At 58.8% G+C, this 23,258-nt stretch overlaps 1 protein-coding gene and 1 long non-coding RNA gene across 4 annotated transcripts in view; one reads left to right on the top strand and one right to left on the bottom strand.

The window, feature by feature from the left end:
• Positions 1-23,258, top strand: part of KAZN (kazrin, periplakin interacting protein) — a 1,014,069-nt gene that overhangs the window by 888,631 nt on the left and 102,180 nt on the right. For all 3 annotated transcript variants that reach the window (XM_026011952.2, XM_072751144.1, XM_072751145.1), the window contains one exon: positions 11,851-12,042. In XM_026011952.2, the coding sequence (XP_025867737.1) occupies positions 11,851-12,042 (192 nt within the window). The remainder of the gene's footprint in view (positions 1-11,850; positions 12,043-23,258) is intronic.
• LOC140598011 (uncharacterized) lies at positions 7,388-8,975 on the bottom strand. Its single transcript, XR_012000176.1, has 2 exons — positions 7,878-8,975; positions 7,388-7,679 (listed from the first exon to the last, which is right to left on the bottom strand). It is a non-coding gene; the product is annotated as an uncharacterized lncRNA (long non-coding RNA).

Below are 23,258 nucleotides of genomic sequence, written 5' to 3'. Positions count from 1 at the left end.
GGCCACCGTCTGGACCTTGGTTTAAATTCTTCTGAAAGCCCGGATCTGGTTGCAATAAGGACCTGAAGATGCAGGGATCCCCAAGCCTCCACCCTTGTGTGGAGGCGACGCTTGGGAGAGCCATCGCCTGGCCCCCGTCGCCCGCTTCTCGTCTCTGCCTAATCGTTTACATCTGTGGGGCCCGCGGCCTGCCTGGCGCATTTCCATGCCTTTAACCCCTGCGCCGATGTCTGAGGCTGGCCGAGCAGAATATTCCAGCCGAAGCGTGTTTCCGGTTTGGTTTCCAGGCCATAGTGGCCAGTGGCCTCGCAGTCAAGGCTGTGGATTCCAGGCCCCGTCCCCTGGGCCTCACTTTGTGTATAAACTGCTGGAGATAGAAATGCTTTTCTTCTCCCAGTCCTAGGAAGGAGCTTTTCCCACTGGGAGCTCGCCCCGGAAAGCCCGCTCTCCGACCCGTGGCACAGGCAGCGTCCATCTGCCCGGTGCCTCCTGCTAATGGGTGGACAAGGACACGGAGGCAGGTGTTTTGCTGCTGACTCGCACTCAGGGGCGGGAAAGGAAGCTGGAGCAGGCCAAGGCCTCCCTCACTCAAGTTGATTCCACCCAATTTGCTGTGAGCTTCGTGCTCATTGCACACTGGGCTGTGTCCTGAGCTGGTGGGTGTAACCAATACCACGCCCTCCCCTTTATGTTTTGAGTTTTTTTTTCTTTTTTTCCCCTGGAGGTGGTGAAGAGAGAGGAGGGGTGAGAGGCGAGAGCCACGCATGGTGAGGGGGAGAGGGAAAGAGGCCACGCCACGGAGCGGTTGGGGTCCCGTTCTGGATCTGTTCCTTTAGAAGCCAGCCCTTGAGGAGGACGACGCTTGTTTCCAAGAGCCAAGAACGGAGGGCCCAGACGTTCTTACCGAAGTTCGAAGTCAGGCGTGATTCCTTCTAGAACTGCGCCCATTCGTCAGGCTTTTTGTTCTGGCATTTAGCTCAAGAAATATGCACAGCACGGTATTTGGGCTGGGAGCCTAGTCCAGTAGTTAGGAACACGAGCTCTGCCATCATTCAGACTCCTGGGTTGGGATCCAGCCATGCCACCTGCGCCACCTTGAACCAGCCAGTGCCTCTGTCCCGTCCTCCGTGTCCCCGCCTGTGCGACATGCTAGCCCCACTCCCACGGGCTCAGCAAGAGAACTGGGTGGGCTGAGGCTCAGTGCCAGGCACATGGTCAGCACCCAGACGGGAGCTGGAACCCTCCGGCGAAGGGAGGAGACCCAGCGGCTGAGGGTGGGGTTGGTGTCCACAGACCCCTCCAGGTGGGATAAAAGGAGGAAGGCTGATGTGGGCGGGAGACGTCTGGACGTGGCCTTGAGGCAGGACGTGAAAGTGTGTGCCTTCCGGGGTTCAAGCCAGAGGGGGACTGTTGAGTGCAGAGGCGAGCCTGGCTTGAAGTACGCACGGCGTGAGCGCTCACCGGTGTTGTGCAAGGAAGGGAACCCCAGTATCCATTCTGTCCGTCAGCTCAGGAAGGAGAGCGAGAGCTCGGAGCGCTTGGCATACGGCAGATGGCCTTTAAGTTTGTGGGGATGCCGGGTGCCCAGAAAACGATCTCACACAAAAGCAGGTTCCCTGAATTCATTCCCAGGGAGATGGGATAGAAAACACAACTCCAGCTGGTTAAGAACGAATTAGCTCACGTGCAGGGTTTTTCCTGACCTCGGGTTGGTGTGGCCCGAGACACGGCTGCTGCCTGAGTGCAGTCCATGTCGTCCACACTCGCCTCCCCTGGCGAGCCCGCTGCCGGCATCTCTAGCCTCATCCTCAGGCTCACGTCTGGAGAGGGATGGGTGGGCCAGACACTGGCCTTGACCGGCTGGCTTTGGGGTCGCGTGTGCCCCTCCCGAGCCAATCACCAAGGCCAGGGTGATTCTGGGCTCTGATTGGCCAGACGGGGCCACATTTCCAGGCCTGAACCCCAGGCCCTGAGACCGGCTCTCCAGAGGGACATGGAAGTGCTGCATCAAAAAAAAAAAAAAAAAAAAAGACAAATGGAGGGGCAGGGGGCGCCCAGAGATGTTAGCAGACTGGAAACGTCCGCGGCGCCATCCAGGAGGGGATAACGAGAAAGGTGGAAAAGGCGGGATGAGCCTGCCTTGCAGAGGAAGTGGTAACGGTGGCTCAGCGTGACACGTGTGCGGAGATTCCTCTGTGCACCACACGGGGTCCCGGGGCAGCCGCCGTCAGCCCACCCGAGACCGTGGACTGGCTTCTGCGGGTGCTGCTGCGCCCCAATGGGAACGCGGTGCATCTGGAGCCGGGGCAGGGGTGGCCAGGGCCTGAGGGGAGGCCAGCAAGCAGGTGGCGGCAGGCTCCTGGAGGCCACCCAGGACACCTGGGCACCAGGCTCTGGGCGCAAGCAATCGCTGCTGCTGCCGCCACCGCCCGTCAGGGACACTGGCTGCCCAGGTGACAGGGGAATGCCACCTCTCCCAGTCCCAGCCAGATGGTGTCTAGAGCTAGAACAACTTGCTGAGTGATTTTTGCAGATCCCAGAGGACCATGGGGTTCCTGCTGGCCGTCAGTGCTCTGGCACCATCAAACCACGGCCCGAGAAGGGCTTTCTGGGCATGCAGCGCCGTGGACACAGGACACGGGGACCTCATGGGGCATATTGTAGGGATCAGGCCAAGGCGCCCTCAGGGAGCACGTCCTGCAGCACCGATGCTCGGGCTTAGTTCCGCCTGTGAATGAGGCACCTGTGTGACTGTGATCCCTCCACTCCCCCCGCCCCCCCCGGCCCCGACTCCCTGCTTCTGAGCCTGTGACTGTCCGTCTTGAGCCTGCGACCTGGTCTGCGTCGCTGGTGCCTGGCCCGCAATCGCCGCTGAGTCAGCGCGTGGGTGGGGGGAGCAGGAGGCTGCAGGCCCCTGTCCCTGGAGAGAATCGGATTTCTGGGATGTGGAGCGCTCCTGTGGGAACCACGGGCCCGTGGGCAGCAGGCCCGCCCGGAGGATGAGTGTGGCAGGCAGGGGCCCGCGGAGAGTCTGGCTAAAAGCTGTGTTTAGGGGCCAGCAGCTGCACTGGGCGGCCTCCGCAGGACAGATTAAACGGCATACCTGAAGGGGAAAATAATAATAATTACTATGAAATATGAGAAAACGACAAGGGCTGTATCCCCTGGGTGCCTGCGGTCACCCCCCCCCCACCTGTAGTAGGGGTTACCAGGTGGCTCTCAGGCCCGGAGCTGCCGGGGACTAGTGCTGCCGAGAAGTGAGTGCCGGGTGATATCTGAGAACCCCGTCGTGTTTGGCGAGTGCTGTCCTGCATCCTGGTCACCCCCACCGCTGTAAGCATCAGGACGGAGGCCCAGAGACCACAGAGGTCGCCAGCACGCCGCAGTCCCGACGCTCCCTGCCCGCTGCTGGGCCTGGCCTGGCGTAGCCGGCTCTGTGTCCAGGAGAAGGGGGCACCGAGGCAGGGACAGGAGAACCTGCGCAGCGCGTGGGAACAGGCGTGGTGCGGCCTGCGGGGGAGTGAAGCTAAGGGCGGCCTCACCGGGCCCGGAGCCCGCCGCCCCGGCTCTGCCAGGCTGTCTCTCTCCGTAGGCAGACCGGGACCTTCGAGGCCGACCGGGCTGGGTTTCCCTGCGCCAATCCGGTCGTTGACAGAGCTTGAAGGACCCTTTGGGGTTGGGGCTGGAGCCAAGGGTCTCGTCGCTGCTTCCACCACCGCTGCCCGCCGCCCCGGACTGTCCGAAACCAGGGCTCCCGGCCCCACTCGGAAGTTGGGGCAGCTTCAGCAAGAGGCCGAGGTTCCGCGGTCTGGGGCCGTCCAGGATGCGGGCGGGATGCGGACCGTGGAAAGCACCAGGAGGGTTGGAGGGGCAGGTGCGGGAGCTGCAGTCCAGCGGCCGTGACCGCGGGAGAAGGGGCTTAGCGGGACTCCATGGCCACAGGCCGAGGCTCTGCGGCCAGACCGCGAGGCCCAACTGCGGGAGCTCTCTTGTCTCCGTGCCTCGGTTCCTGCCACACGGGTGAGCCCCCCGACGGTTGCCCTGAGGATTGAGAGTTTGTGCGTGTGAAGACCTGGGACCTTCCGGGCACGCTGCAGCAGCGCACGGGGCACCTGGTCTCACGCGATGATGGCGAGAGTGAATTCCAGAAGAGAGGGCGTGTTTCCCTGCAGCCCGACACGCCTCCTCGCCCTGCGCTCCCCCAGCAGAAAGGCAGGAGCACAGAGAAGGTGCGCTTAGGCCGTGAAGACCTGCCCCCCTCCCGCCCTGGGCAGCGGGCTCCGCCTTCTCGGGGTTCCCCTCTGCCTCTGGCTACCGGCCTCATTTGGTCCTGTTACTCGTCAGGCCTGGGCCTGAGAAGCCCCCGTCTCTCGGTGATTTGCCCACAGGAGTAGCTCAGGCTTCACGTCTTATTCCTCTAAGGGCGATCCTATTGCTAGTTTCTGGAACAAGCTCCACCATAACAGGAAGATTTGCAGCCCGGCCCTGGCAGGGACTCGGCATCCGCCGCCTGGCAGGCTCTGCGGGGCACCTCCCGGGCACGTGGCTGGAGGGGGCGACCCCGCGCACCCCCAGCACCTGCAATCCTCACGCGGGTCACCACAGCCTGGACGGGGTGCTAGGAGGAAGCAGTGAGATGAAGCCGGCCGTCCCGCGGGTGGCATCGAGCAGGCAGGCGGGTGCTCAGGAGATGGCAGCGCTGTCCGCCTTGGGCTCCGTGAGGGGTGACGGGCCTGGAAGAGAGCTCATGAGCACTCGGTGCGCCCCCTGGACGTGACCTCCCCTGGCCGGGGCAGCTGGGAGCCTTCTCCTGGCGTTTGGCTTCTCCCACAGCGTGTGCGTAGCTCGGGTGAGCGCCCTGGCCTTTCCTGGGACGCGGGCCTCCTGTGCGGGGACCGAGGTCAGCCGCAGAACCTTCCAGATGGGCAGGGTTGGGGCCCGCTACCTATCACTGAGGCCTGCTGGGCGGCATGGGACTGCCGGGCTCCATACCCGGGTTTTGGGGGACAGACTATAAAAATGATTTTTTAGTGGAACGTCTAAAATACGTTAGTGCTGTAGTTGGATTTTTTTTTTTTTCTTTTTTACCCCTTGAAGCACAATGTACGTACAGCACAACACACAGGTGTTACCTGTCCTGGGTGAGTTTGGCAAGGTTTGACGGGCGCAGGCTTGTCTGCTTATCAAGGTGACACCCAGGTGCCACCAGGGACGGCCCCTCCAGGCTGGCCCCATTCATGCAGCCTGGCCTCCACCCAGAGCCCCTGCCCTCAGCCCCGGACCCGGCACTCGGCCTTCTGTGCCACCTAATCCACCGTCCCTGGGTGGGCGCTCCCCGCCCGGGCTCTGTGATTATCTAGGCCAGGGCCTTCCGTCAGGACATCAGGGAAATGTGCCCTGTTTTGTAAGAAGCTACGCATGACCCCTATTTAGAACCTTCCGGAATGTTCCCCCTTAGACGATTGCTTTGTTTAATGTTTACCACAGGCCTGGGAGACTGGTCTGGGCTCCGTTTTCAGATCAGCTCAGAAGTCACTTACTCAAAGGTCAACAGCTAGGACGCAGAGGAGCCAGGCCTGAGCCCCAGGCGGGGTGACCCCAGACCCGCCCGTCCTGCCCAGGCCGCCCAGGCACCGTGCTCAGCACCTTTCTTCCGGGAGCCCAGCCCCGACGGGGCTCTCGGTGCTGGATGCCGGGCGCGAGCACAAGAGCAGGGCCCCTGCTCTTGTGGAGATGGAAGGGCTGGCCCCGCGTCCAGGTCCTTTCCCAGGAGCTACTCTTTACTCTGTGTGGCCCCGGCCAGGTGGCCTAACTCCCGGCTCTCGACGTGCCCATCTGTAGAACGGGGGTGACCACAGCAGGGCCGTGAGGAGTGAGCCGGCTAAGCCACGTTAAACGCTCCGGACAGAGCCTGCCGCGAAGAGTGTGGGGAAGGAGGAGCCGCTGCCGTGAGGCAGTGATTACAGAGCTGGTTTCATCCAGACCCCTGACTCGCGAGGGCTGGTGCAGCTCACGGGAGACCTCCCTGGTGCCCGGGCCCCCGGGGCCCTGTCCAGGCCGCTCTGGCGAATGGCCTCCAGCCGCGGAAAGTCCCTTCCTTCCTCCTCTCCTGCCGCGCCTGCCCTGACCCCGGGAGCTCCCTGAAAGTAAGCCTGGAAGCAGGGGCTTCCCCGGGGCAGGGGCTCCCACGTCCCTCTGCTGCAGGGATTCCTGCACACACCCCACCGTGGGCCACAGTGCGGTGGTTCCGGTGACCTGGTGAGTCAGCGGGGACATAGAGGCTCTCCTGCCCCGCGGGCGCTCTCGGTCTCCGTGCAGGGGCAGGGCTGAGCTGCGCTTTCCGGGCCCCCCAGGGTCTATTCTCCTCACTTGGTGCATTTCGGCCCTGTGCACGTTGCCTCCTTGTTACAAGGTGGCTGCTGCAGCTCCAGGTGCAGGTCTGCTTTCCAGGCGAGAAGGCAGACAAGGGGCAAAGCCCTTTTTCCTTAAAAGGTCATCCTCCTCAGGGGCTTTCTCCTACATCTTGCCCGCCAGAACCGGGTCGCACGGACAGCCCTAGCTGCAAGGAAGGCTTAGAAGTGGCTTTTAAAAATAATAATAATAAACACCAGGCGCTCATTGCTGTTGCAAACCAAAGGAGATAGCAGGCTAGACAGAGAAGGGCGGGGTCTCCCTGGCGCCCCTGCGGGCTGTGAGTGGGCCTGCCCCCCTCCCAGGGCAGTGCCCTGCTAACAACGCCGGCGTCCCCGGGGGCGGGGGGCCTCTGTCTCCCTGGCAGCGCCGACTTCCAGCTTCCTGGGCCTGGGGAGCTCTGTTGAGTGTGTGGCGTTTGTGGCACCAGCCCCCTCAGCTACTCCGGGCCCCCACCCCTGAGGTGCGAGCTGCCCAGCTCCCCCAGGGGTTACGCAGTTCCCTCCCTCTTCCCGCCCTCGGGCAAAGGTGGCTTCTTCCTCCGCACCCCTGGCCTTTGGCAAAGGGCTCCCTGTGTGGGTGTTTGTGGGGCTGCGCCGCGCCGGGCACTTAACAAGCTCCACGTCCCCCCTGTTCCCTCTGTCCTTGGGCCCCGCACACTAGCACTGAACGGCGCCCCGTGCACCCCAACCCCGTGGCCACTGGCTGCGCGCAGGTGCCTGAACCGTGGCCGGTGCAGCCCAGGATCTGACTCTCCATTAAATTCAATGTAAATATTTAAATAACTACATTCAAAATAATTAAATTTTGATGCATTTGCCCTTGAGGAGCCACAGGTGACTTGCCCACTGCCCTCCTGAGCAGCTCAGCAGCGTGGACTCGAGGAGGGACCCCCCCCCGCTCCCCCACCCAGGGTAGAAATGCAGGGTCAGTGGCACCCATCCAGGTGCATTAACAGTGGGCACCGACATGTGGGTTTTTAGGATTTTTATTTATTTCTTTTTGTGAGAGGTGGGGAGAGACACACGAAAGGGGCGTGGGGAGCAGAGGGAGAAGCAGATGCAGGGCTCGATCCCAGGACCCCGGATCATGACCCGAGCCAAAGGCAGGCGCTTAACCGACGGAGCCCCAGAGCGGGCGCCGATAGTACGAAGGCCCAGAGAGGAACAGCGGCTCGCCCGAGATCACATGGCGTGGGAGCAGCTCCCCGGAGACACGGACCCCGCGCTTCCAACTCCAGCTGCCGCCCGCTGGATGGCCAGTGCCGTCTGCACACAGGGGCATGGGAGTCGGGGCGAAGGGGCAAGACGCTGGCCGAGCAGGGCTGTGTGGTCCCCTCTCCCCCACTTTACAAGTGAGGCATCCAAGGCCCAGAGAGGCCACGTGCCCGGCCCCCACCCCCCAGCCTGTACATGGGCTGTGGTCCCGAGTCGTGCCCCTGGGAGGGTCCCAGGGTGTGCACACACCCAGCCAGGGCAGGTGCAGTCAGCCCAGCCAAGCCTCTCTCTCCCTGAAGTTGTTTTTCCAGCCTGGTCTCCTAAGACTTGGCTCCTGCAGGTGCCTCGCCTCCCGGGCCCGCCCTCCTGCTGCTCCAGGGCCTCTCTCGAGGGGCGGGGCCCCGTTGTCAGGTGCACCTGCTAAAAAGGTGAGCGCAGCAACCCTCTGCCTTGGCCACTGTTGGCCGCAGAGAGGGGCGCCCGGCCCCATCCTGCTCTGCGTCCCCACCTCGATGCCGGAGTGCAGAGAAGGCCGTGCGGCCTCTGCCTTTACCACCTCCCTCCTCTGAGGTGCCTGGGCACAGCCCTATCCCGTGACCGTCCGTATCATTGCCCGAATCCCCGTGAGACGGGAGTAGTGTTGCAGGATAGAAGAGCGCGCGCCCGGGCACACTTGAATTGCAGATCAGCAACGAGTGAGTTTTAGTATAAATACGTCCCGTGGAGTATCCAGGACACGCTTATCCGAAAGAATCTTCTAGGATAAAACATTGTTTACCCGAAATCCAGATTGAACTGTGCATCGGGGCAGGTCAGGGGGGCTTTGGGGTTGTTTTTTTTTTATTATTTTTCCCCCTAACTCTGGCAACCCCCCCACAGGTGGCATTAGCCCCACGTAGTGTGACCTGCGACCCCGAGAGATGAGGGGGCTCACTCAGGGTCACAGCCAGGCCCTGGCCCGGACTGGATTTGAAGCCAGGTCCCTTGAAAACTCTCTGCCACCTGCACATAGAGGACAACCTTCCTGGCTCCTTGGGGGCAGTTGAAGGCAGCGCATCCCTGAACACATAAAGTAGGCCCCGCCTGCAGGATGAGGCGACCGTGACCACGGATACGGGGGTCCTGCGAAGCAGACCTTAGGTGACCGCTGAGTGGGGACGGACCCTGGGGAGGAGAATTGGTGGGAGAGAGCGCGTCAGTGTCTCCCGGCTCCTAACGGACGTCCGCAGCAGCTGACCCCACAGCGTCCCTCCCGCCCCGGGAGGCTGGAGTCCTGGATGCAGGCAGATTCCAGGTCTGGGGACGACCCTCTTCCTGGGGGCTGCCTTTCTCTGCTGTGCCTTCGTGCTGTAGGAGGGACAAGGAAGCTTTCTGGGGTCTCTGGTGTCAGAGCGCTAATCCTACACCAGGGCACCACCCTCATGGCCTCCTCCCTCCCAAAGGCCGCACTTGCAAATACCACCACACATGAGGGTTCAGCATGAATCTGGGGCGACACACTCGCTGTACGGCAGGGACCAAGAATGATAATTCCAGAGTCTTGAGTACCACTAGAGACGGCCGGGGCTGGGGTCCCAAGAAAGGTGGTCAGGGTTAAGACCTTTTATAATCTGACCCTGGCATGGCTCTCCAGGACACCTCCCGCTCTTCCTCACCTCATGCCTGTGCACTCCCTCCACCCACCTGTCCAGGGACTGCTGACGTCCTAGCCTCGCAGCCTTTGCTCCTGCTCTTTGCTCTGCTCAGCACCCTCTCCCTCTCCATCTTGCACTTCGGGCGTCCTTGTGCTGCAAGCCCATGCAGCTCCGTCTTCGTGTTATGCTTGCTTGTGTGTTCCGCTTCCGCTCATGGGGGATTTCTCGAGGCCAAGGTGTTCCCCTCTCCTTCCTGGACACCCTGCCCCGGGCCTCAACTGTGGGCAGCCCGCAGCGCTTGCTGCGGCAAGGGGAGTCGGGGGGTGCGGCCCAGTGAGCCTCCTGCTTTCCAGTCTCGCTGAGAGACTTGGGCATTTCGTAGCCTGTACCTGAGCCCGTCGACGGCCGAGCACCTTGCAGGGGACCTGCCTTCCCAGAGTGCGGCTCGGAGTCCTGTGGCCCGTGTTCACGGTGGGGTCTGGGAGCACTGGCCTGAGGTCGGGACCTCCTGGGACGTTCACCCAAGGCCCCCACACCCGGAGCCGTGTCTGCCACGGAGCAAATGCCCACGAACTCTGGCTGGACGGGTGGGCCGAGGGAGTCAGCTCGGCTGTCTGGGGGGCACCACGCGCTGTCCAGAGCATCTCAGACCCCGCAGCAAGGGCGCCGGGACGGGGTAACCAGGGCTGCTGGGCGGGGAGGGCACCCGCTGGGCACAGATGGGCCTCCCACACTGATAAGGGCTGTGCTCAGGTGGTCGGAGGGGGCCTGCTTTAGGTCTCGGGGTGGCGGTGGGGACTGAGTGGCAGGAAGGCACCTGTGAGGACGGGAGGAAGCTGTCCTGGCAGCCCTGAGGTCCCACCTTCTGGGCTGAGGGAGATCGGGGAGGGGAGGCTGCTGCCCGCTGGCTCTGTGCCCGGGCGGGGAGGGAAGGACCGAGCTTCTCAGGGGCCCTCGGCTTCGGTGGGAGACAGGGGGGCTCCGGAGGCGCTGAGCCGGTGGGGACGCCTCCCCTCCACACATGAACCCAGGAGGCCTCGGAGAAGGTGATGCAGGGGAGCACGAGGCAGGTCGCAGTCAAGGTGGCCTTCCCGCCAGGCCTGCGGGTGGGGGGACCCCAGCCCTGCTGCCCCTTGGCCCCGCCCGCCGTGAGCCCAGGATGCCCGAGGAGCGCAGGCGTCGTGCTCTAGCACACCCGGCGCGGGTGGAGGTGACACGTCCCTCCGTGGTAGCCACTGCCTCCCCAGGACCGGGCGCTTCCTGTGCCACGTGAGGACATCCTGGAGCAGGCCCGGGTGAGGGGGCCACCTCCGGGGGAGCCTCACAGTCCAATGAGCGTTGGACCCATTTGGGAGCCTCGGGGGCTCGGGGGAGGAGGGACGTGCTCACGGCCACGTGCCTGGCCAGGGAGGGAACCTAGCCGGGGACCCAGGGGCTCTATAAAGCTGTGCCACCGCCGCAACCCCCCGAGGCAAGGGCTGCACCCCGACTCCCATGGCAGGAGGAGCCAGGGCGGAAGGGGAGGCCCCTCCGAGGAGGTGGCCGGGGATGAAGGTCTGTGTCACAGGGAGGAAGCATCCTCAGGAAGAACAAGGAAGGGGCGTCGTAGGTGGCGGGCGCTGCAGGGGCGAAGGCCCTGAGGTAGGGGAATCTGCATGTGGCAGAGGGAGGGCCAGCGTGGGGGGGGGGGGGCGCAGAGCAAGGCGTGGGGTTCACGACGAAGGCCGAGGCCGTGCTGTCGGGCCCGCGTCTGTGTATAGTCTCCCTACCCGAGGAGGGGACACCCGAGCACCAGTCTGCTCGCGGACAGGGTCTGGCACCTGCAGAACTGAGCTGGCCTGCGGGCCTGGGGGGCCGCCTTCTCCTCGGCCTCATCTCTGGGCCCTCGTGGATACAGGGCTGGGTGTAAGTGCCAGGAGCCGTTCCCCCCACCCCCGTCCACGGCATCCCCATTACCACCGCTCATCCTCCTGCAGGCGTCGCACAGTGCTGCGTTCCGGAAGGCTCCGTGCTTCATGACCCGCGTCGAGGGTGCTTTCTGGGGACTGTTTCCCAGGCATGTCAGCCTGGGAGCTCAGGCTCTGCAGGTGGCCGAGTCTGGGTTCAAATCCCAGCTCTGCCACCCGCCACCTTTATGACCCCGTGGAGTTCCTTCATGTCTCTGAGCCTCCACTTGCGAATCCGTGGCATGGGGGCGATGGTGGTGGCCGCCTCGGAAGGCGTCCACAGGGTTGAAGGAGCTGGTGTGTCCGAAGTTGGGGCCAGACGCCGCCTCCTGTCCACTCCCCATTCTCACCTTACACCCGCCTGTTGGCGGGAAGGTGGTGTCGGCCTTGGGAGCGGACGCCCTGGGTGCAGCGGGAGCAGCGGCGGGGTGGGGAGTCCCACAGGCTGCTCTGCGGACCGGATGGGTGTGTGGGGCTGAGCCTCGCAGAATAAGGTTACCAGCTTTGGGGGTTTTCTTCACCAGAACCCGTGCAGGAAAGTCCTCAAATGCCGAGCAAGGCACCTTGGAAGCGTCCCCAGAAGAAGTGAGCGAGCGCGAGCCGGTGTCTTGCTCCCTCTGACCGTGTGTCCTTGTCCCCTAGGGCTCCTGCGGGAGGAAGTGTCCCGGCTCCAGGAGGAAGTCCACCTGCTGCGCCAGATGAAGGAGATGCTGACGAAGGACCTGGAGGAGACCCAGGGCGGCAAGTCCTCCGAGGTCCTCTCGGCCACCGAGCTCAGGGTCCAGCTGGCCCAGAAGGAGCAGGAACTAGCCAGAGCCAAAGAGGCCTTGCAGGGTAAGTGGCGAGGCGGTGGCAGGTTCCTCCCTCCCGTTTCCTGGGGCTCAGGCTTGGGCCCCAGGGCCGCCGACGACCAGGGACCTGCGTCTGGGGGGGTAGCCTGGACACGGGGGCCTTGCAGCCCCCCGACCCCCCGCTCAGGCCGCCCTGCCCCGTTAATGGTGCAATTCCGCCTCTTGCAGCGTGGGACGCTCGTGCCGACCCGCGTGGGCGTGACCACCCCGTCCGTGGTCGTGCGGGGTCGCCCCCTCTGAGGCCCGGGTGGCAGGCGGGCGTCTCCACTAACCCAGGATGCTGGCCCAGCAGGAAGGGCCGTGTCTGGGGTCCCGCGTCCGAGAGGACAGGGGAGGAGGCGGGTGAGAGTGCCATATAGGTGCCCAGGTGCTCCCGTGCTGAGCCCGACCACCCCTGACCTCCCCGTGGCCGGTGTGTCTACACCACAAACCGCGCTAGGAAACGAGGCGTGCCGCGGGCTCCCGTGTGCTCCACCCGGGCCACGGCGGCTGACGTGCCCATCTCTCCTGGGAGCCACCCACCCACACGCTGTGGGCTTCGGGAGGGGTCTCGATCGATTATTCCAGAAAGTCTGGGGGCGTCATCCTCTCATCCTGCTCATCCTGCTTGGAGAGCTCTGACGCGGAACGCTCTCTCGAGGCCGCCTGACTGGCTCTGATTCTCTGGGGGAAAAGAGAAAGGTGATAAACCTTGGCAACCCGCTTTCCACTTACGTTTACTAGAATGATGAGTTCTCTGGAAACTTCATTTCGGAAGCCAGCGCGGGTTCCTTAGGTTGATTTCCAGGCTGCTCGAGGAAAGAGACCCCAAAACAGAGCAGCTTAAAGAGGGTGTCTCTGTCTCCTGTCACCGTCGGGAGGAGCGTGTCAGGCTGCTGGGCATCCCTGCTCCCCTCGGCCTGGGGGAGAGCCAGGGGCAGAGCCCAAGATTCCCTTTGGCCGGAGCTCGGTGGGAGGGCCACGCCGGCCTGCAGGGAGAGCTGGGAAACGTTCGAGGCTGCATGTCGGGGTCCAGCTATGAGGCCAACCGGGAGGGAGCCGCGGGGGCAGGGAGAGTGGATTTTGCGGGACGGTCCGTGGGCTCTGTCGTGGTGGGTGTCTTTGGCCGGAGCTGGGACCTGAGCAGCAGGACGCTTGCACGCTGGCCAAGCAGGCTGTCCGTCCGGCATCCCACTAACGTCCCCAGGAAGTTCGGGAATCATCTTTGAGGGTAAACAGCACCCTTTGAGCTCTTCTCAGCAATGCATGGTCCTTCTAAAAACAGGGCAGACCCTGTCCTGTTGGCCTTTTGCTTCCAGCGGGGCCGCCCAGACGGGGGTATCTCCAGGCCGGAGCGGGCGGTGGCATGTGCCGCGGTCCAGCAGATGCGGCCTCGTTGGGAGGTCATGTGCCGAGCACGCACCCATTTTCTCTCCGTGCGCACCGTCCAGGGGGGAGTCTGGGCAGAGCTGTGCGAGCTTCCCAGCTTCTGGGGCCTCCTGACACCCCCTCCTCTTCAGGTCGGAGACTCAAGCCACGGGAGTCTCCCCGAGGACGCGCCGCCGGGCCCAGGGCCATGCAAGCTGACGGCCTTTGGTCTCCAGAAGCCTTCTGGCCCTGTGGAGAGTTGGGACTGCCTCGAAGCAGTCTCAGCCGCCTTAGCTGGTATTTATTCCAGGGACTGGAAGCCTGCCTCGCGTGTCCGTCCTTACCCGGGGAAAGAATCCTCACCCGTATCTGCCCTTCTGGACCTTTGGGGTGGAGCGGGGGAGCCAAATCTCTCTGTGCTGTTTCTGGGCCCAAAGGCATGGGCAGGGGCCAAGCGGAAGCTCACTTACTCCACCACTGCCCAGCCCCTGGCACAGACCGCCTGCCCCCTCCCTGGACCTCAGGTTCCTAGTCTGAGCAATGGGACAGTAGCAGTGAACTAAATGGGGCGATGTCTGAGGGCGGAGAGCTGTTGGGGGGGCATCCTCCTCCCTTCGGCCCACAGGACACAGCCGTGCAGGCATATTTTCCTGACTCTGCGCCATGAGGTAGCTTCCCCATCACCCAAGGTCACCCAGGGGCACAGAGATCTGCCCGCTGGGGCGGCTCCTTTGTAAGCAGCAATCTCAACAGTAAGGACCTGTCGTATTGCTGATAGGACAGCTGTGTCGCGCACGCACTGTGTGCCCGCACTGCATGGATCCCTCGCCCCAGTCCCACCGGGGTTAAACACCCCCGCACGCCCCCGGCCACAGATGGAGGCACCTGAAGGGAGTTCAGGGTGCCTAAATAACTTGGGCCAGAGCCCAGAGCGAATTACCAGCGGAGTCCGAAACTTTCTCCACTGGACAGACACACCTCTTCTTCCCCCTGGACGAGACAGACAGGAGGCCATCCTAGCTCAGTAATGAGGACAGCAGACTCTGGGCCTGCATCCCAGCTCTGCCACTTACTGGCTGTGTGTCCTGGGGCAGCTTCCTTAACCTCTCTGAACTAATACAGTTCTCCTGCTGAGGGTAACAATAACAAAGTCTCATAATTGGGACTAATAATAGTAGCTACTTCAGAGGGTTGTCATCAGGATTAAATGAGATAGAAAGCGCTTGGCCCAGTGCCCGGCACGATTAGTGCAGATACTTGGTGATTATCAGATGATGGGGGGCTTGGCACACCTCCTCCGCTCTGCCTGGAGATGTCGGTCTCCTGATTCCCACTAGGGGTGGCCCAGACCTTAGACCCCCTCCCCCCTGGAGCCCATTCGAGCTCCAGGTAGCAGGGTTCCCAAAAAGCAGTGGGCACCTTCAGCCGGCCCCAGCATCCTGCCTGGCATTCCAGAAAGTCGTAAATAAGATGCTTCCTCCCAGGCCCAGCACGTGGTGAGTAAATTGCAGACAGATGTGGGCAGAAGGAGGCTGGAGCATGAAAAGGGATTTATATGCCCATAATGAGGAGAATGAGAATAAATGTGCAAACCGAGTAAGCAGCAGATGTTGGGTGACACTTGTTAGCAGCCGGCGTCCCTGCGGTGGGAAAACACAAAGCCCCCAAAGACTTCCACCCCTGGCAGTTCCCTGCTACCTGCCCCTGTCTTTGGGTTGAGGTTGGATGAGACCAGAATTTCCCAGAATTTAGGAGAATGAGGAGATTTGGGAGAGATTTAGGAACTCGAGCAAACACCAGAAACGTCAGCCTGGGGTTCCAGTGTCGAAGCAAAGACAAGAATCAAGTTTGGGGAGAGCAGGGAGTAGAAGATTCCTCTGTTCCTTTGGGGGTGAGCACAGAACATTAGGTTTAGGAGTTGGTCTTGTCATGGGTGTAAAGGGAGAAGCTCGGCAGGATTGTTCCAGAAGGAATGGTGTCTTAGCGTGTTTAGACATACAGAGGCCCTCCAGCCCTACCCGTGGCAGTGAGGCCCTAGCCCATGGGACCCCTCTGGGAGCCTGTCGGTTTGCTCAGCACCCGCCCCCCCCCGAGTTTCCCCAATTCCCCCAGGAATCCAGGCATTACAGAAACATGATGGTGAACATTTGCTTCCTCCCGTGATGAGCGTGTTGAGCATTTTCTCACAATAAATACTCTCTGGAAACATAATTTTTAATGACTACATAATGTTCTGGCAAATGGAGGCACCCTAATTTATTTAGCCACTTCCTGATTATTGGACATTTAAGTTGTTTCCACTCTCTTCCTTTTGGTCTTTTCGTTACATACCCACTACACTAGAGATCTGTGCCCGTGAATCTGTATTATTTTACTGCTTTTACAGTCTTACAAAATTGAGGACCCGAAGAGCTCTTGTTCATGTGGTTTAGTTCTGTAGGTATTTACTATTCTAGAAATTAAAGCCGAAAACCTATTTTAAATCCTCAATAATTTATTTTTATTTATTTATTTATTAAGATTTTATTATTTATTCATGAGACATCCAGAGAGAGAGGCAGAGACACAGGCAGAGGGAGTAGCAGGCTCCATGCAGGGAGCCCGATGTGGGACTTGATCCCAGGACCCCGGGGTCACGCCCTGAGCCGAAGGCAGATGCTCAACCACTGAGCCACCCAGGGATCCCAGTAATTTATTTTTAAACAACAGCAATAAACCCATTACAGCAAATGCATAGTAAAAAAAAAAAAAAAAAAAGCAATGTAAATAAAATTTTAATGGAAAATAACTCTATTTTCCGAAACAAAAAGATGTGAGTGAAGAGAGCAGCATTGTTTTACATTTTTGCAAAAAGCTTTTAATGTCTGACTTTACGGAAAACTGCTGAATTCTCCTATCTGCTCCTTCAATCAGGCTACTGTGATTTGTCTTCTGGGTTGAAAATCTGGCATCAGACAATTAGTTGGAAAAGGGAGGAGTGTGTTGATTGCCTTACTAGGTAACAGTGGGTGTTTTTCTTTGTTGGCACACTAAAACTCACCAAAAGGTAGCGCCTTAGCGATTTGCGGCAGTGTGGTATCTCACACCTTAGCCGGTGAGGGTTTTGTGCTCTGTTAACGATGGACAAAGCCATTGGTCTCATTTGCATGAGCGGATACTGTGCCACACGTGATTTTTTTTTTTTTAGCATCTGCTATCGATCACTTGAGTAATGATACATCACATGAGTGATGCTGACCTTCCCAGTGCTGACATCCTACCTTACCCATGATCCAGAAGTCACGTTTGTTACCGTCACCACTCATCTCAGCAGGAATATCTTTGAGTCTTGAAAAGCTGTGAAATCATAGTGACACATCAAGTCTGCTGAAATTCTCGCTTTCGCTCAAAAGCTCAGATTTTATATTTGACGACAAACACGGCCGGTTGTTTTTCTTACAACAGGCTCACTTAGTTCATTTGTAGACCTCGCAGTTTGCCAGCTATCGTGGTTAATGTCAGTTACTCGTTCCTTCAAGTACACGTGGCGTTCTATGGAAAAAGTGGCTAGTTTAGCTTGCAACTCAGCCCTACAGATGTTTTTCCACAAGACAGCCTTTGGGGGCACACCAAAGAACATTAGGTGTACTTCCATTGTTTTAAAAGACATGTCCAGATTAAAATTAATAATTCTTGCTGCTTCACCAAGGACATTCATAAGTCCAGTCATGCCCCCCTGGTGGTGGTTGTTGTTGTTGTTTTTCAAGAACAAATGCATGGTGTTAAAAACGTAATGACTACTAATATGGTTTGGTGTTTCTGCCATGATTTTTGCCAAGATGTCAGCATTTTCCCCTCCATTGCTTTTGTACCAACGGTGCAAAAAAACACAATGAAAAAGGGCAAATATCGTCATGGTATCATTATAAAAATAGCTTTCGGGGATCCCTGGGTGGCTCAGCGGTTTAGCACCTGCCTTTGGCCCAGGACGTGATCCTGGAGTCCCGGGATCAAGTCCCACGTCGGGCTCCTGGCGTGGAGCCTGCTTCTCCCTCCTCCTGTGTCTCTGCCTCTCTCTCTCTCTCTCTCTCTCTCTCTCTCTCTGTCTATCATGAATAAATAAATAAATCTTTAAAAAAATAATTAATAAATAAAAATAGCTTTCCTCGTGGATCCCCTAAAATGGTATTGCTGGTGGTAGTAGTGACAGTGAGCATTTCAGAGCATCGTTTATATGCCACATACTGCAGACCTTTAGCTCACTTAATCCTTTCAGCAAGCCTGGGAGGTGGGCTGTGAGTGTGCCAGGAGTATGTGCACTACCTGGTTAGAGCCAGGTTTGGACTTGAACAGGGTGGACACAGGCACACAGGGGGTACTGCTGCAGGGGAAACAGCTTGAGCAGAGGCAAGAAGACCAGTCTGTGTATGGGGTGGGAAGGCAGGCCCTGTGCCAAGACTTTGCAGTAGGGAGGTGGTGAGAGAGGATCCTAGAGAACCTTGAGGGCACGCTCAGAAGTTCGGGGACTGGGAAGGTTTGGGGCAGGAGACCATATCGAGTGGGGTGTTATAGCAGGTCCCGATGCCTGTCTCCCAGCCTTTGCAATCTCATCCCTATCCCTTGAGCACAAGGACATATGTATGATTACATGCAGATGGTTCCTAGATCACCTCCCTTCTCTCCTCCAAGCCCTGGTTCAGGCTCTGCTTCCCCCAGAAACCTTCCTGGACGTTCTGTGTCTGATAGTTCAGGCCTGTGGTTGTCGGGATCACACCCTCACCCCCAAAATGCCTGCATCCTAATTCTTAGAACCTGTGAATATGTTAGGTTCTTTGGCCCAAAGGGGAATCAAGGTTATTAATCACATGTCCTTGAGATGAGGGGTTATACAGGGTTATCCAGCAGGCCCAGTGTGATCACGAGAGTCCTTCAAAGTGGAAGAGGGCGCAGAAGGTCAGCGGCAGGGAAGAAAATGTGATAACAGAACAGAGACAGCGTGAGGACTTGACCTGCTATGCTGGCTTTGCAGATCGAGGCAGGGGCCACGAGCCAGGGAACACGGGTGCCTCTGGAGGCAGGAAACGGCCAGGAAACAGACTCTCCCCAAAAGCCTCCAGATGGAACATATCCTTAATTTTAACCTCCCAAGACCCATTTTGGACTCCGACCTCCAGAACCGAAGACAGCACATTTACATTGCTTTAAGCTGCTAAATCTGTAGTAGTTTCTTAGAGCAGGAGGAAAAAGCTGGTAAGGTCCCCTCCTCCCTGTATTTCGCAGCCTTAGATGCTGACCTCTCTTAGGACTGAGCATTTAGTGAGGGACATTGCTTTCCTGGCTGGCTCGCCACCCTCGGGCTCCTACAGGGCACAGCACCCAGCACGAAGCTGGCCTCGTTAGCTCCACAAAGCAGGCCATCCCTGAGTGAGGAGAAGAAATGAAGCCTGAGTTTCTTTAGCAGAAGGAATAAGGCCTTGTGGGGGCCTTTGGCCTGCCTCAAAACAAGTCACCCGCCCTAGACCAGGCTCTTGAAGGAACCGAGCCTTATTTCATTTGCTCCTTCAACAAACTGAAAACTTCCCCACATCAGGATCTGTGCCTTGGCTCAGGGAATTCAGGGGAAAATCAGACCCAGGCCCTGCCCCAAACCAGTGACATGCTTAGAACCCACAGCACACTCAGTGCAAGTTAATTGAATTATATATATGTATTTTTTTTTTTTTTTAATGGCCAACCAGACCTGTAGATAAGCATCTGTGCCACAGATTTTCCTGCTTTGGAAAGTTCTAGGGTGCAGAGAATGCCTTAGCCCTTGGGTAGGAGTGGAGGACACCAGTGCCCTTTACATTCCCAGGTGTGGCCATGCCCTGGCTGCCTTTGCAGATGTAACGAGACCTGCAGACAACGGGTGGCAGGTGGCCCAAGTGGCCGTCCAATAGAATGATGTGTCCTCAGTGCTGGGATGGCTCTGCCCGCCTGCTTCCTCTCACACACGTCCTTGTCTCCCCAGCGCTGTGTGGGTTGGGAACGTAGCTCGGCGTTTCCTGCTTCCCTTCCCACATCCACACTCCATTCTCTGTTTCGTTCCTTCCACCTAAGACTTGTTCATCTGGGCAGCTTATCGCCCTGGATTGAACGTGTATGCTCCTCTTCCCTAAGTCGTGCGCGTGAAGGCCCCACATCCACATTTCTTAGGCCCCAGATCCAGCCCGGTGGCCCTTGAGGCTCCTACAGGGGCCACACCCAAAGCTAGCCCCTCCGACCCACAGCCCCAATGTGGAAGAGTCTTAGCTGCTAAGGCTTAGAATTCAGTGGGAGTCTCCAGGGAGTTTTAACTCTACAAACAGAACATCTTCCTAATACACTACCGACCACTTTAAAATATTGTTGACAGATCCCCCCTCCCCGCCAAAGGCATCTTAGGCTTCATGTTGGGTCCAGTTGAAAATAATTTTATAGTCAGGTGAGGAAGTGCCCAGAATCTTGGCTGTTGTGTTGCAGGTGTTGGGCTGGGCCGTTTGTCTCCAGCTGGTTAGCGGTTTCACATGGTGGCTGGATCCCTAAAAAGGGCATAAGCCCTAATGAACGAGGGCTTTTTAAAACAATAACAGTAATAATAAATATCCTCTTGTTTGAGGTATGCAGAAAGGTTGCAGAGTCCCTGTACACCTACTTGCCTTCATTGTCAGCATCTTAAATTACCCGCTAGGGTGCACAGGTGCTTGTGGAGCCTTGTCTTGACTGCGTTTGCTGAGGTCTCATTGGTCAGACTGAGCCACGTGACCAAGCCGGGTGTCACGGGGACGGGGACCCTGCCAGGCTGTGGATGTTCTGGGGACGCAGGTTCCTTGGCCGCTGTTTCTGTGGCTCCACCACAGAGAGTATTTTAAATGGAATCGTTTCCAGAATCTGCCCAGGGGCTGGAGTTCAGCATATGACAGCACCTTTGTCCATTTTGGCTACTGTTCTTTTCGTCCATCTTTGTAGCTGAGCGACGGATGTCCTCGTCTGGGGGTTTTCACACCGAGTCGTTCGGTCTGTGAGTCGGGAAGGCAAGCCCGTCAGGAGTCTCCTCCATCACTTCCCAAAGAGCGGCCCTTCCGGACTGTCCTTCAACACTTTGGGTCTAATTCTCAGTAGATTTTACTATGTATTATTATTGTAATTATAGAAATATTCCATTTGTTTTCAGAAAAACCCAAAGACTCGGGTTTTTTGGAAATAAGCAGACACATCCTCTTGGACACACTCTCGTCTGGTACTGGCTCTAGAAGCATGTTGCAGAGCCCAACTTCCCTTTCCTATTCGGGGAAAAAGTACACCCAGGGCAGCTGGGCGGCTCAGTGGTTGAGCATCTGCCTTCAGCTCAGGGCATGATCCCGGGGTCCTGGGATCGAGTTCCGCATCGGGCTCCCCGCAGGGAGCCTGCTTCTCCCTCTGCCTGTGTCTCCGCCTCTCTCTGTCTCTTGTGAATAAATAGACAAAATCTTTTAAAAAAGAAAAAAGAAAGAAAGAAAGAAATGCACCCATTCTGCAGGTGGGATGATTGAGGTGGGTCACTGCTGAGTAGTAACGTTGCAGCTGATACTTAATTAGTTCTCAGAACGTGCCAGGCTCTCTCCTGATTGCATGGCCTTCACGAGCTCACTGTGAGATGGGTAGTGTTTGTTCATCTCAGTTTCCCCATCGGTGGCACAGCAGTGAGAGAGGTTAAGGAGTTTTTCTGAGGTCTCTGGGATGGTAGGTTTTAGAGTCCAGACTTCCTGGATGTCCACTGAGCCTGGTTTCCAAGCCTCTGTTCTTAGCAGATTCCAAGCAGACCCTTCTCTGATTGCTCGGGCCTTGGGGGCAGAGGAAGACAGCGGGATGGGGAGGAGAGGAAGGAGGAGCGGGTGTGGACGTGGGAGCGCAGCTCAGAGACCTGTGGAGGTACAGGGGTCCCTCCCTTTGAGAAAGTTCATGTCACGCCACTTTGCCTTTATGAAAGACCCACATTAGTACTTGGTTTTGCTAACTGAAAAAAACCTCAAGGGATTTATTTTTACTTCTACCAAAAAAAAAAAAAAGTAAAAATAGGATTCAGCATTTGTTTGGCAGCAGGCTGTTGTAGGGGCAGCACGTGTGGCCCCGCCAAGTGCCCCCACCCCGGAACCACGCTCCGCATCCGAGCTCCAGCCGTCAGAGCGTCACGCACATCTGGGAGCATCTATGCTCGTCTCCGATTGTGGGGGGCGTGTCCTAGCAAGATGGGTCCTGAGGTACCAGGAAAGCCTAGGAGGGGTTCTCCTGGGGGTCCGGGAGGGCTCACAACTCTCCCCGTGTAAGTCCATGACAGTCGCTTCTGGGCCCTGCAGCACCGAGGCCCCGGAAGGCTGCCCCGAGGCTGTGCCGCGGCTGCAGACCTTGGGCCTCTGCTGTAGGCGAACCCCCACTCCCTCCCCGGAAGGGCTGGCGATTGGTGGGCTCAAAGGAGAACAAACGTGTGGGAAGAGCCACGTTCCCAAGCACCTTTCCCAGCCGTCGCCCCAGACCTCACTAAATCCTCTTGGAGCCGTGGCCGCCGCCCGTGAAGTGCTGAGCCCACGTCCCCCGGACACGGTCAGGACACGGCCCGGGGCCTCGAGCAGGAAAAGGAAAGCCCGGCTGGCCTGTCCTCGGAGGGGGGCTTTGGTGTGAGCGGGCGGGGAGGCGCCCCGGCTCGGCTGGCGTGAGCGCCGGCCCAAGAGGGCCATGGACACGGGTCAAGTCAGACGGGGGTCTCTCTCTCTTTTTTTTTTTTAAAGATTTTATTTATTTATTCATGAGAGACACACAGAGAGGCAGAGACAGGCAGAGGGAGAAGCAGGCCCCCTGTGGGGACCCCCCCATGCAGGACTCGAACCCAGGACCCCAGCATCACACCCTGAGCCGGAGGCAGATGCTCAACCACTGAGCGGCCCAGATGCCCCTCTGATGGATCTTGACCATGATTTTCCTCAACCTTGGTTTGGGGACACTGTGCTGGCCTCAGAGACCCGGGGCAAGGGCAGGGGTGCAGGGGTGGGGGTGCCCTCCCTGAAGGAGCTGCCCCTGCTGATATCTGGTCAGGAAAGGAGAAGGTGGTCCTTCCCCGCCTCGAGTGAAACACAGGGGACCAGTGGGGAGCAGGGGTCGCCAGCCTTCCCGAGAGCCACCCGGGGTCATTTGCCCTGTGCTGAGCCCTCCACGCACCTTATTTTTGTGGTATCCTCAGAACGACCCCATGACACAGGTGCAGTCTGCCCAGCTACGGTTGGGGAAACTGAGGCTCCAGGAGGATGGTGCGGCCTGCACGTCTCAGGGTTTGACCTTGAAAGCCCGTGCGTGACGCAGATCCGTGACTGCCCACCGCTGGTAGCTCCTGATCACTAGGTATCGCTTTGCTGTTCACAAATCAGGCCCTCGGGGTGGATCTGGGAGCAAAAAAAACACAAAAGATGCATTTCTCGTGGAGCCTGCATCCTAGAAGGGTCCTGCTGTGCAACACCCTGGCCCCAACTCTTTGTGGCATAAAACAACCACCGTTTTCCTTACATGTCATGATTTTGTGTCGGGATGTGGCCAGGCCCAACGGGACGGTTCTGAGCTCCGGCCCAGCCGGCCCTTCTCGGCGTTTGCTCGCCTAGGAAATAAGTGTCGCTGCCAAGATGCGCCGCACGCGGTGGTCGCCGCGGTACCTGTGTCGCCTCCAAGCCCTTAGCGGCCCGCACGACCACCCGCAGGTGCGGGGAGACACGTCCTCCCGGGGGGTTCTGATTGGCCCGACAGCCCCAGAACTGTGGATACGTGTGGCAGCTTGGCGGATCTCCAGATAACCACGCTGAGCGCCACGGCCGGGGAGAAGAAACAGAGGGT

The sequence above is a fragment of the Vulpes vulpes genome, chromosome 2 (genome assembly GCF_048418805.1).
Source record: "Vulpes vulpes isolate BD-2025 chromosome 2, VulVul3, whole genome shotgun sequence".
Classification (NCBI taxonomy): Eukaryota; Metazoa; Chordata; class Mammalia; order Carnivora; family Canidae; genus Vulpes; species Vulpes vulpes.
This window is presented reverse-complemented; position numbering and strand designations above follow the sequence as displayed.